Source organism: Panthera tigris, chromosome C1 (genome assembly GCF_018350195.1).
Source record: "Panthera tigris isolate Pti1 chromosome C1, P.tigris_Pti1_mat1.1, whole genome shotgun sequence".
NCBI classification, from domain to species: domain Eukaryota; kingdom Metazoa; phylum Chordata; class Mammalia; order Carnivora; family Felidae; genus Panthera; species Panthera tigris.
The window spans coordinates 57,506,877-57,520,381 of NC_056667.1; the positions used below are offsets into that span (position 1 = coordinate 57,506,877).

Below are 13,505 nucleotides of genomic sequence, written 5' to 3' on the forward strand. Positions count from 1 at the left end.
CCTTTGGCTTTTCAGGCAGAAGTATAATAAATGAATTTTCAGAATCCCTTGCAACAAACAAGTACATATATGATAAGTGTTGTCCTTTGGGAAAGAATTTAGCCTGAACTAAGTACTTGTACTGCATTTTCATGTGATCTTCACAATTAATGTTGGCAAGGAAGATATTACTATTAGTCCATATTTTGATATAAATTAAATATTTATAAGCCACTTATTTTCCCTATTAATTGGGGATATATTTAGACTAGTTGAGACTGTAATGTTAAAGACTGAATTTCCATATGTTCATAACCCTAAAAACAAGCTCCGCTCCATTTCCTCCCAACCACATACAGACAGCAAAAAATAAATAAATAAAGCTTTCAATCTTACGCATTTTACTGAAAAACCAATGTTATGTAGTACCTTTTATAAAATCCTGATAGAGTTTAGTGGCTACAAATATGGGTATGGGCTGTGTAATCACACAGACATGGAATAGAATCCTGCACTGGCCCAGAGAAAACTATAGTTTTCTCATTAACAAATTGAGGATATATTAGTACTACCCATAGTGTGCTGGTGTGAAGATTTAAAAATTAATGTTTTAAAATGTATAGCCCAGCTCTCTTGTATTATCATTAGTAGTAGTATTTGGAGAGACCATTCTCTGCACTAGAAAACTTCCCAATCCCAATATGTAATTAATATGTACTTAGGAAAGCTGAATTTGAATTAAGATGTAAAAGACCATGTAACAAATATCAAAGGACCTTTCCTCTCTTTTTCTTTCCTTTCTTCTTTATTTCTTTCTTTCTTTCTCTTTATTTTTCCTTTTTTTTTTTGATTTTGTACTTGTTTATAGTACCTATTGCCATTTTTTTGCATAGTGTACTAAGCTCTATTAATAACACTTCATGTAAAAAAAAGCAATAATACTTTGGAATCTAACTGTAGATTTCCAGTCAGACAGTGACAGCTTTAACCCAACACTGTGGGAAGAGCAGAGACAACAACGCATGACTGTTGCCTTTGAATTTGAAGAAAAAAAGGAAGATGACGAAAATGCTGGGAAAGTTAAGGTGAAACTTTTAATTTTGTTTCTTCTTTCTTCTCATTATCTTTGTTTGTCCATTGTTATTAATACAATAGACTTAGGGACAAATTGAGTGACCTCTGCTTGAAGGTCAGATATATCTTCAAGTGTTCTGGTGGTACCTTTCATTATATCAGGATGGTAATTTGAGAAGCATTGGTGTGCTTCAGAATGAGACTAATGTCTCTGAGCAAATTTAATACCCATCTTACAGAGTAACAACATGAAAGAGATTCAAGGTGAGAGAAAGCCAAAACAGACAAACAAATCTGGCTGATAGACTTTACCTAAGCATCTTATTATATTTTTGAAACACTGAAATGGTTTTCTTTTAATCGCCAAGCAAGGCATCAGGCAGGCCATATGAGACCCAAGTACACATTTAAGGAAAAACCAACAGATTAATATATTACATTGGCATTAAAATCTCTGAAAGATTCAATGTCCCTGGGGTATCTGAGAAAATTTTCTGAGTTTTCTTAAATATGAAAACAAGTTTTAAAGGAGGCAAGAATACCAGGGGATATTCAGTTTTCACCTCAAACATATATTTTTAAAATTCTTCATTGGAACTAATTTAAGTCAAGTAACAAGGTGAAATTTTACAATCTATATTTTTAAGTATTTAAGCTTGAAGATATCAGAAGTGATATAGTTCTTCTCAACATCAGATCTTCATATTAACATCATGGCAACATCTTGAATCTCTCACTAATTTTTTATAGTATTATTTGTGTACTTTTTCCATCATGGATACTAACAACTCTCACTCTGAGTGACTAATTGCCTAAGTAATTGTTATGTGCATCCTGTTAATAGATATAGATTGTGTAATGTGTTCTTCTTTTCTTTCCCCTCATTCCCACATTTTCTAAACTTCTTTCTTAAACCAACACACTCTGGAACCTTACTAGATTTAGACAGTAAGGTAATTGACAAGGCCTACCTCTACATCATTGTGGAGAACCCAAAACGGACTCCCAAATCAAAATGATAGCTTTGTTAAAGTTTTGGCTTTGAAAAAAAATGTTTCTGGATGCTTGGTTAATGCTATCTAATAACCAAAGAAACATTTTTTTAACTTGTGAATTCCTGGAAAAAACAATGCCAAACTAAAAGTAAACAAAGACCCTCACAACATCTCAGTTCTTCTTTTAAGATTTCGTACGTTAAATATAGAACCAATGGATGATGCATTCTATACTGGACCTCTGATTCATTCTTTTTCTTCACTGAATGTCAAAAACTACTTACTTATTCCTAAAAATCCATATTCAAAGGATCCAACAAGAAAATAGTACATTTAATATACTCTGGTATATGTATCAATGAAAACATAAAATATGGTAAATGCAAACCGTTATTTAGAAGCCCTGTTTGTGTGTTATGTGATCAGGTTTGTTTATAATCAGAGTAGGCTCATTATACTTTAGATTGCATTTTCTTTATGCTTATTTATGTTTGATTTATCTATATTTTGGCGAAACAATATGTGTTTCAAAAATCTCAAACACTTGGTTTTGACTAATTTGAACATTTCCAATGCCATTGGCTATTGGGCAAATTAGAACACAAACAAACTTCTAAATAAATCATCATGGAAGTATGATGAATGGAATGTATGGAAATCTTATAGTAAATTAATCACACAGTTTTGGTTCATTACATGTACATTAAATTTAGCACCATTTTACCTTTCATTTACATAAAATCTAAAAAGGAACCACTGACCTATGCCATCAACTTCCAAATGGACTAGAGTATAATGCCCTACTTATAGAGTGTACAGTGTAGTATAACTGCTGCATTGTGTGAAGAAGTGGTGACCCTTTAGCTTCATTTGATATTGGTACCATTTTGTTAGAGAGTTTGAGCTAATTTTCTGTGGTTGTTTTAAATGCATTACCCAGAGTGAAAAAAAAAATCAAGAGTAGAAAAATGATAAAGTGAAAGTATTGCTACAGTGCTCCTCTTTCTCCCAGAAAATGGAGATTCCTTCTCCCACAGGATCACTCTTGCCAAGCCCCCTGGGAAAGGGGCCAGCGTGGGATTACTCTCCAACCTGCCAGACTGTCTGGCGATTGCTGCACACCATGGGCCAGGTGTGATCAGCAGATCCAAGATATGCCCGTCCCCCAGAATGACCCACAGCTGGCATGGGGTTGTATAAGTGGCCTCCAGCAGGAAAGGAGCATGTGTACTCCATTGCCAGTTGCAGCACAATCCACCACTCTTCCCTCTCTAAGTGGCAGACAGGTAGGCCTAGGTGTTTGGGGTAGGAGAACCCCCCATGTAGAGGCAACCTTGGAACAGTGGTTTATGGGGTATGTTCTGCATGATTTGGGGTAGGGAATGTCGATCCTATAGAAACCATCCAGTTGCCAGTGTTCGATACCAATTTAAGTTTTTGTTCATTGACATTGGCAATGGGGTGGAGAGAACCAAGTCAGGGGAGGGAACATTAATAATGAGGTGCCTAATGGTGGGATATATGGCATGGTTTTTTAGTTGGGTGCTTCATTTTCATTTATGTTTTCATTTTTAAATATTTTTTTCTTTAATTTAAAGTGTGGGAATACCAATAGTCGGGCAGAATGTTGATGACACTGTTGATAACATCTAAATTGTCCCCATACATACATGCATTTTTGTATAATGTCAATTCTGAGGGAGATTAAATAACTAAAAATTGATTCATAAAATAGCATGAGATTTGAATTGGGATTTGCTGAGAGTGGACTTTGAGTACAAAGATGGACATTTGTTGAAAAGTATCGATTTCCTTCTAATTTGAAGGCACAGATGATGAGAATTCCTGTAAGAGAAGATTGGTTTAGGAGTTGTGGCAAGTAGGGCTTCCTTATCTCAGTGGGTTGGGTGTTTAAAAGTTTCATTTAAAAAAATGTCTTAATGGGATGTGAAAAAACACTAGATTTTTGGTAAGCTTTACCATCCACATGTAATGGACTAGATTCTTATTCTGTGTCTTATATTCTATGCACAATATAAGGCCAGCTGAGAATCCTCACTGAAACTGCTATAGGTTTCCTTTCTGTGCAAAATGTCCTAATTAAATCCCAGAATAAGATATTTAACAATCAATAATCAAGGCATTCACTATTATTTCTCTTACCGGAATTTACAGCCAAACCAAATTAGAATTTAATCATTACATAAGAAAACCACGGTTTTCTTTGTGAATTCAAGATATCATCTCTAAATGCCTAGCTATTTATGTTAATTCTTTCTTCCATTGCTAAACTTTTGGGAGTCTCCAACATCTTGCAGCTGCTATTTGCATTTACTGCACTTGTTTTAGATCTGAGATATACAGAATGTTGTGAAACATTGCTATTTTTCTAAAATTAAAGTGAAATAACATTGCAGTACAAAATCTTGCATTTTAATAAAATGTATATGTAAAATGAACAAATACTTTATGGTGAGTGATATATACAACATTTTGGTAAGAACATAAGTGACAATTTTTCCCACCTATTTGTTTTTCCATCCCATATTAGAATAAGGGAATATTTCTAGCCTATATATTTAGAAATATAAAGAAACTGCTTTTGTATTGGGGCATTACTGAACTATTAATAAAATTGTGTTTATGAGCATGTTTATTCATTTCTAAAGCAGTGCACACATGAGTTAAAAAGTTGGAAGGCATAAAAAAAGAAAAGTAGGAAGGCAAAACAATCTGTAAAAGGATATAAAATATGTTTTTACAGAACTTACAAACATAACAATTATAAAATATTACACCGTTATCTAAATTTTAAAAGGAATTATAAAAAATTGTTAGCTTTATGTTTTTAAAAATTGAAATCATCTTGTTATTTAACTCAGTAAAATTTACATTATAGATTTACAAACACCATTTTTTCACAAGATTGTACAAATAATGTGCTTCACTTCTATCAGACAATAGCTCTGAACCAAGTAACACTTCCATAGCATAGGCTTTGGAGTCAAAGACCTGAGTTTGAATTCGGGCATTGCTACCTATAGCTGTATGACTTTGGACCAACACTGTTCCCTTTTGGTAGAATGGGAACAGATGCTATAATGAGTTATGCAATTTAAACTATGTTTAATTATAATTATTTAATTATTGTTAATTATAATTAGTCAGTGTTTATTTATATTTAAATCTATGTGATAAATAATAAAATAAGTATTATTTATCATATAGATAAGTATTATTTATTGTATAGATAATAATAAATTAAATATCCTTATAAACATATTGCATGTGCCTGGCAAATGGCAGATACTGAATAAATAATGGTTGCTGCTGCATACAATCTGAAAAAACCCAGATAGTTACAGGTAGTATGGTGTTTATATGTATATACATATATGTGTGTATATATATACATATATGAGTATATAGTATATATAGTAGAATCTAAACTGCCAAAAGAATTGAGACTTTAAAAATACCTAAGTAGAATCTGATTTTAGATAGTATTTAATCTCTGAATAGTATTTACACATTTACACATTTTCAAAAGACTATCACAGGTATTATCTCATTTTAGTCATATATTCACCAAAGATATTATCATTCACATTTTACACAAGTGGAAACTGGACAGAAAGGTTAGTGGCTGATAGCTTGTTTGAGGTAAATCTGTGACTTAAATTTAGATCTTCTGACTCCAGGTCCAACAAGTGGGAAACAAGGAACTTATTGGCTAGGTGAAACAAATCCAAGTTGTATGAAACCTGAAACTCCCACAGTTTGGAGAGGGGCCTCTTTTAAGGAAAAGGATGTAAGATAACCATTTAAATACATAAGTAGGGCCCCTCACAAGGCTTTAGAAAGAGGCTGTGCAAGTGACAGGCTCTAAAACTGAAGCTTCATTAAATTCATGACAAATCTGTTTCTGTTTCTAAATTTAAATATTTTTCAAAGATAAAGTACCCAAACATATTCTGGTGATGTGACCAAAATATCATATTAACTTGTTTATAAAATAACCAGAAAATATTGGCACCATGGCCATTAGTAAATAATCATCTAATTTTGTCAGATGAGACATAGCATCTATAAAAAATAGATTACATTATTCAATGAAGAATCTAATTCAATTAAAGAAGAACATTTCACACTTTTTTTTCCTTTTGATTCAATTTAGGAGTATAATTTTAGCATTGAGAATTTTTTAAGGTACATAGGGTTTTAATTCTCTACCTGAAAATTATTTTTTCATTCATATACCATTGGTTATTAAAAATTAAAAGATGTTGTTAATTGGCATAATAGTCATACCACTCTACAATCTATATTTTTAAATGTAGTTTTTTGACTTTTAGCCCTTTGATATCAAGTACTTTTAAATGAGTTCAACAATATCATTTAAAACTTAGATTTAATTTGTGATGAACATTTCTAATACCAACTTAAACAGCAGATCCAAGAATGCATGCATCCCAATGGACTTTGTCTAGCATGGATATCATTCTCTTTATGTTTACTTAAGAATGCATTGTAAATTAAGTACCCTGAGCTATATTTATATTACATTCTAACAACTTACACTTTTTTTTCCGAGAAGTCTAAATTTTCCTTGGGTTATATTTTTGTAGCTTTATTTCTATATATTATTGAGTTCATTCTTATTTGTTTGGGAGTGTAAAAGACAAAATTACATTTAAACAATATTTATACTAGCAGAATTAAATGGTTTTTCATCAGCCTTTCAAAAATGTATTGGAAAAATAATTTTGTATTTTTAGTCTTAAAAGAAATGTTAGAAATCATCCAGTGGAGTCCAATCCCAGCATTTGATATGGAAAATGAGCCACGGGGAAGATGAATATGACAAAGTTGGTGGATTTGCTAAATCTGCAGATGAGCAAAAGTGTTTGAATTCATATTTACAATCCTCAGATCTATACCACCATCATAGTTTCTTACATCCCATGAATTCCATGGGTGTGGGCAGGTGGGGGTGCATGTGCCCCCCACTTTCTCCTTTCGTCTCTCATTCCCACTCTTTCCTTCTTCAGCTTTGCTTTCCCCTTCTCCGTTCCTTCCCACCTACCCCCACACACACTTTCCACAGACACATACTCACTACAATCACATAAACCATTCCATTTTGTAAAGTTGGTTCTACTCAGATGCAAAAAGTTATGACTACTGGAATAAGCCAGGCCAAATAAATCTGCTCCTTATATTTCTTCCCACTCCCTTTTAATCGGCATGAATAAATAGGATTTATTCCAATTTAGGTATATTTTAAATACTCTGATAATGGGATATTCCATAAGGAAGTGTCTCATATTTTCTCCCTCTAAATTAAATGTGAAGAATGATCATTAATATATATTCCCTAAAGGCAGATTGATACACCAAAAATTAATTCAAGAAAGGGGAATAGATACCTGGGTAAATATAAGCCAACATTTATGTGTTTACATAGAATATCTTAGAAAATCTCCTCAATTTTTAATTTTTTATTTTAAGACATTACCTACAAAGGAGTATTTTAAGATTTTAAGTATTTTAAGGCAGTACCTACAATGTTACTTTATTAGGGTAAAAACTAAATATAAAAGCCACCCTGAAGCATTTTTTTTAGGTATTAACAAGAATTAGCTACCCTACCTTTTGATATAACATGCTAATTAATTAACATTGAGCTGATGCATATTTGGTGGCAGATACTGTCAATTCCCCATTTTTTAAAGACATGATAAACTCTACTTGTAAATCTTTTGGGGTCTCCTCCTATCATCTATATTAATGTTCCAAAGATATTTTTAATATGAAGATAATTACTTATAAATAACTAAGATAGGTAAGGAACAGCCTCTAAAGTATAAAAGCAGCTGACAGTAATTTGCTTAAAATCTTCAGATTGCTAGTCACTTATATGTTTGACCTACTCCTATTTCAATGATCCTCAGGGTAGGTCTAAAGATAGGATATAACCCCCAAATTATCTTTAATCTAGAAGGTGGGCGTGGCGGGAAGAAGCCCCATGAGGGCAGAATATGGAAAGAACACCACTGACAGCAACAGTACAGTTTCTCAGCCAGCTCAACACTCACTATATTGCATTTGGTTTCACTACTGCACATAAAATGGAGTAGTTTTGTGAACATGTTTGCCGAAGGTATTTTTATGTGAAATTTCTTTTTATAAACTTCTAGGTTGAAATAAACCTAAAACGATATCCAACTCCTTACCCAGAGGATTTAAAGAATATGGTAAAATCTGTTCAAAATCTGGTGGGTAAGCCAAGCCATGGAGTGCGTGTTGAGAATTCAAACCCAACTGCTAACACGGAGCAAACTGTGAAAGAAAAGTATGAACACAAGTGGCCTGTAGCCCCAAAGGAGATTACAGTGGAGGTATTTCAAGGTTATTGGTAATTGCCAGTGTGGTTTGGATTTTTTGGAATTACTAAATTCTATGTTTTTTTTAAACTGATTAGATCTCTAAGTGCATTTTTTTCCCTAAGATATAAATGAGTTTCTCTACTTTTTCAAACTATGAGGGTTGCATTTACTGAATTACAGGTAAATGACACCCTCATGGCCTAAAATTATAATACGACTCCAAAAGTTCCAATACACACAGAAGGAATACTTGCTCACCTAGCGAGGTCTGGCCAGTAAGTGCATTATACCATTTTCATGATACTGTTTTGGCTATCCAAACTTTTATTGTATGAGTCATTAGAAAAGACTAAATGAAGTTGGGGTTTTTTTTGTGTGTTTTTGTGGGGGTGTTTTGTTTTGTTTTGTTTTGTTTTGTTTTTTTGCTCTGCATATCTCAGTAAAATTCTGGATCAGATTTAGAGCCAATTTTTTGTTTGTTTGTTTGTTTTAGGGTTTGGGTTAAAACCATTATAGGAAACACTACTATAAATGAAAAACAGGAGATAACTTTGAAATTTAGCTTTTCTGGATCTAGTCATGTGAAGCTTAATTCCTATATTTTAGAATAAACTAGATATTCATCCTTATCAATTTGTGTGGTCTGAAAAGAATTCAACTACATTTATGCCACCTCTGTACTGTCTCATCAACTCTTCAGCCAATTTGGTTATCACCTTTTTATCTTCATTAGAAACATAACTGGTATGAGTACATCTAGAAGTTACTATACGCACTTCTCAAAAATCTAGATTCATGAAACTCTTTTACAAATCTGCATTTCACAGCATCAATTTGTTGCATTGATAAAACACCAACTGTATATTTAGCACTGTGCTAAACACTGTGAGAGAGAGAAAAGAAATATAAAATGTGCACATAGTCCTCAAATAATTTAGAGCCTATCTAGGTAAAATTACCACAGATAAGGTGATTAGAGAGCATATTATATAAAATACAGTCACATGATTTGTTGAGTGATGGCAAATATGATACTTTAAGAAATTGGAGAGAGATGCAATCACGGCCAATCAATTAAAAAGTTATGTGAAACAGTTTAAAGTTGAACCGCATATTGATATTTGGGTGATTCATCTAAAGTGGAAAGAGAGGAAGTCATTCCAGACAGAGGAAAAAGCTTGAGCAAGAATAAGCATGGTGTGAACATCTGCCAGTGGAGGTACCAGCCTGCCCAAGAAGAGAAGAATATAGCTGGATATCTAGGGAGGAAAATTTAAGTACTCATTTGGGGGTTTTTTTCCATTTACTTATAAAATCAGTATTATTGTCTGATATTGTCTGATAACAGACTTTTATCTCTAAGATATTTCAATAATATAAAAAGGAAGAAAGCCAATGTTTAGCAGGTACACACTGGAGACACTTTGTATTTAAATCTCATGTAGTCACAGTTTAACATCCAAATAACTGTGAGGTCATGATAACCCATAAACTGAGTAATTTTACTACAAAATAAGAAGATTCTAAAATTTCTTAGTTCAGGGTTGGGATAGGTGAAGCAAGGAAAAGATGGCTTTGGTCATGAATTTAATAATAACCCTAGTAGAGAAAATAAATCTTAAAATTATCCCATAAGCACTTCAAATGAAAAATCCAAAATTAAATCGGATGTTTCTCCCCCAGTTTTGCTTCTGCTCTTATATGCCCGATCTTGATCTCAGCTTGTACCATTATTTTACTAGTCCACTCAAGGTAGAAATTTGGAAGATATCCTGATTTCTTATTCCTTCTTTCTCTGCATTCACTGCCCCTTCCAAACAATCACCTAAGCTTATACATTTTCATCTAAGTGTATCTCCTTGACCTCTTCAGGCCCTCAACTCTGTCCTGTATTTCTATAAAACCTGTCAACTTCTTGACTTACATTGTCCTCAGCCCCCTCATTACTCTGTTAATGATCTTTTTAAAACAAATTTAACTTTCTCTGCTTGAAAACACTACAGTGGCTTCTTATTGCCTATTTAATTGAAGCTCAGTCTTAGTCTTTATAATTATTTCAGTGATTCACCCCACCTTTCTTAAGTTTTCTTCTCCTGGCCCTTTATGTTGAGTAGAATTCTCACTGGTAAGTGCAATACTTTTTCTAAAATTTAAATTCTAGATCTTCTTTACCCAACTTTTAGCCATCCTAGAGCAAAGAGAAGCCAATTCTTTATCAAATTACTCACCCAGATTAAGGGGCCATGCTCCATATTTTCAACTTTCAGATATAATTAATACAGACAACCGAGTGTCTAGCTGATCAATGTATATTATATTAAGTGTATAATATTTTCTTGTATGTTTTGCACTTGTTTGCTATTTTGAGTCATTATTTAGTTCATATTCTCAAGAATGTGGAAGAGAATATCACTCACTGCATGACACATTTATCCGTGTGGTTAAATATGGAAAATGAAGGAAAAAAAGAATAGAGGTAGGCAGAACCAGAAGCAGAAAACAGTAAGAAAAAACAAGGTAAACAGATTACAAATTCAGCAGAGAAAAAAGAAAAAGGAAATAAATCAACATTTATTGATCACTTTGTTTGCCAAACCTATACCAAGACTTTTAATATATGTTATGCTAGACAGAGAATACAGCTGGAAGAGTCATATGAACAAGGAGGATGGGGAGGTATGAAGGTTCTCTTCTACTTCCAAATTCCTTTTATAAAGTTTACATTTGCTTTTTACCAGTGTCTTCATCCATTCAGGCTGCTATAACATAATATCATAGACTGCATGGTTTATAAACCAAAAAAAATTATTTATCACAGTTCAGGAGGCTAAGAAGTCCAAGATTAAGGCACGAAGAGATTCAGTGTCTAGTAAGGGCCTACTTTCTGATTGATAGATGGCCATCTTCTCTCTATATCCTCACAAGGTAGAAGGAGATAGGGAGCTTTGTGGGGTCTCTTTTATAGTGGCACTAATTTCATTCATGAGGGTTCTACCCTCATGACTTAATCACCTCCCAAAGATCCCACCTCCAAATATCATCATATAGGTTTCAACTTATGAATTTTGAGGGGACACAAACATTCAGTCTTTAGCACCCAGGTCCAATTATATAGCTAACACTTCCATATTTTTCCAACCTTCAGTTTAAAGATTACCTCAACAGGAAGGCTTTCCCTGATCACCATGATCATTAGAACCTCTCATTTTCTCTATCACATTATCCTGTTTATTTGTGTTACATATAATAAAAATATTTCTAATTATTTTGTTTATTAACTACAGGCTGTGAGTTTCACGAGGTCAGGTATGTCTTATCTCCATTGCCTTTCTGGGGTCTAGCACAATGCCTAGTACAGAATTGGGCACAGTAACTACCTGTTGAGTATATGAATGACTCTTATCTGATAACATGTGTGTCTCTACATCCAATAGAAGTTAATTGAGGGCAAGAACAATTTCTCTTGGGTTTTTGTCACATTCATAATGAATTAAGTATTGACTGCAACAATTATTTATATTTTGTCACCTGTGTGTTGAATAACATGTATTTTAACAATAACAATTTGCTATATTAATACACTAATATAATATTATGAGTAAAGGCAAACTATCATGATGAAATATTGGGAGAGTGAGAAAATCAGGGAAGGAAAGAAGAACAGTATGGTAAATAAAGCTATGATGTAAAATAAGTAAAATCTGGGGGCTCCAAAACCCTTGGCATACAAATGCCTTTAGTATCTTAGTAATTTTGTTACAAGGACCATAGTCCAAAAGAAGTACCTAACAGTTCCATTTATTAAGTAGTTAGTTCTGAACAATTTATTAAATATTTATGCCCTGCCTAGTGGCCATTTGAAAAATAACACACATACACTAAAAGGGGAGATAATAGTTTTATTTCATGCTTAAATAACAAAAGTACTTGATGAAATGTGTGTACCTGTGGGACACCACTTATCTTCTCAAACCTTGGAATCACATCAGTCACTACAATTCTGTTTCATATTGATTTTTGGATGACACTTGATTTTTAATCATAGCAACCACCAAAAAGCCAGCTTCACAAAGACTGTCATCAAAGGAAAGTGCAATCTAATGTTGAAACTGAGAGCCACCAGTTCACACAATATCTGACTGATGTCAAGTATTGCTTTGTTTCCCCCAAATATTTAAAACAACCCATGTAACCCTGTGAATTAACAACAGCATCACAGGTACCTTGGAGCACAGTTTAGGAACAAGGAGAAGTGCTTTCAAGTCCAGGAGACATTAATTCAAATCTTGAATCTACCTTGTTACCAATTTTGTGACCTTGACAAGTCATTGAAAACTTCCTAAGCTTTGCTTTCTTTATCTTAGAAATACAGATACCAATAATGCTTAGTTTTTGTGGAGATGAAATCAGACAAAAGCAAATACTTTTATACAACTGCAAGCACAGTTCTTGGCACAGAGGAAAGTTACAACAAGTGATAATTCCCTTCCCTTCCACAAGAGAATCATGTGCTAATCCTGCCCAACCCTCTTTAATCCTTTTGTGGGCCACTATCTTGCATTACAGAAAACTTCTCACTGGATACCTGTTCACCATGTCCACCATGTTCAGAAAGGTTTTGGACTTTTTCCTTTGTTAGGAGACTCCACCTAATTTCTTTATATAGAGAAAACACATCTTTCTCCTGGTAATAAGTAGTCAATTACCATTGAAAATGTCCTTAAATGCTTTTATTAATACGAGGCCTGGACTCTAAAAACTCAGACACAAGCTTTTCCCCACCTCTCACTTCTGTCTTCAGCTCCCTTTCACTACAGCCATAGCAGTGGAGATTTAGTTTGAATGGCACAAGATCAATGGAGTTAAAGAACAAAGAGATTCTACCTTTTCTTTCTCTCCCTTTTCTGTCTCCTCAGAAGCAAATATGGCTCAATGTGCTTAAAATAGGACCCTCATTATATTTGATTCCCTACCAATAGCCTCCACTGTCTTCACCATAGAAGTAGTCCCAAAAGCTTCACCCACTTTTCCAACATGAACCTGATTCCTCCAGCCTCTTTATAAAAGA

General features: G+C 33.6%; 1 protein-coding gene across 1 annotated transcript in view; it reads left to right on the plus strand.

Annotated features, from left to right (window-relative positions):
* LRRC7 (leucine rich repeat containing 7) overlaps nucleotides 1-13,505 on the plus strand; it is a 556,339-nt gene that overhangs the window by 448,782 nt on the left and 94,052 nt on the right. Inside the window, exons 16-18 of the mRNA XM_042996209.1 lie at nucleotides 940-1,064; nucleotides 3,086-3,334; nucleotides 8,249-8,449. Of these exons, the coding sequence (XP_042852143.1) occupies nucleotides 940-1,064; nucleotides 3,086-3,334; nucleotides 8,249-8,449 (575 nt within the window). The remainder of the gene's footprint in view (nucleotides 1-939; nucleotides 1,065-3,085; nucleotides 3,335-8,248; nucleotides 8,450-13,505) is intronic.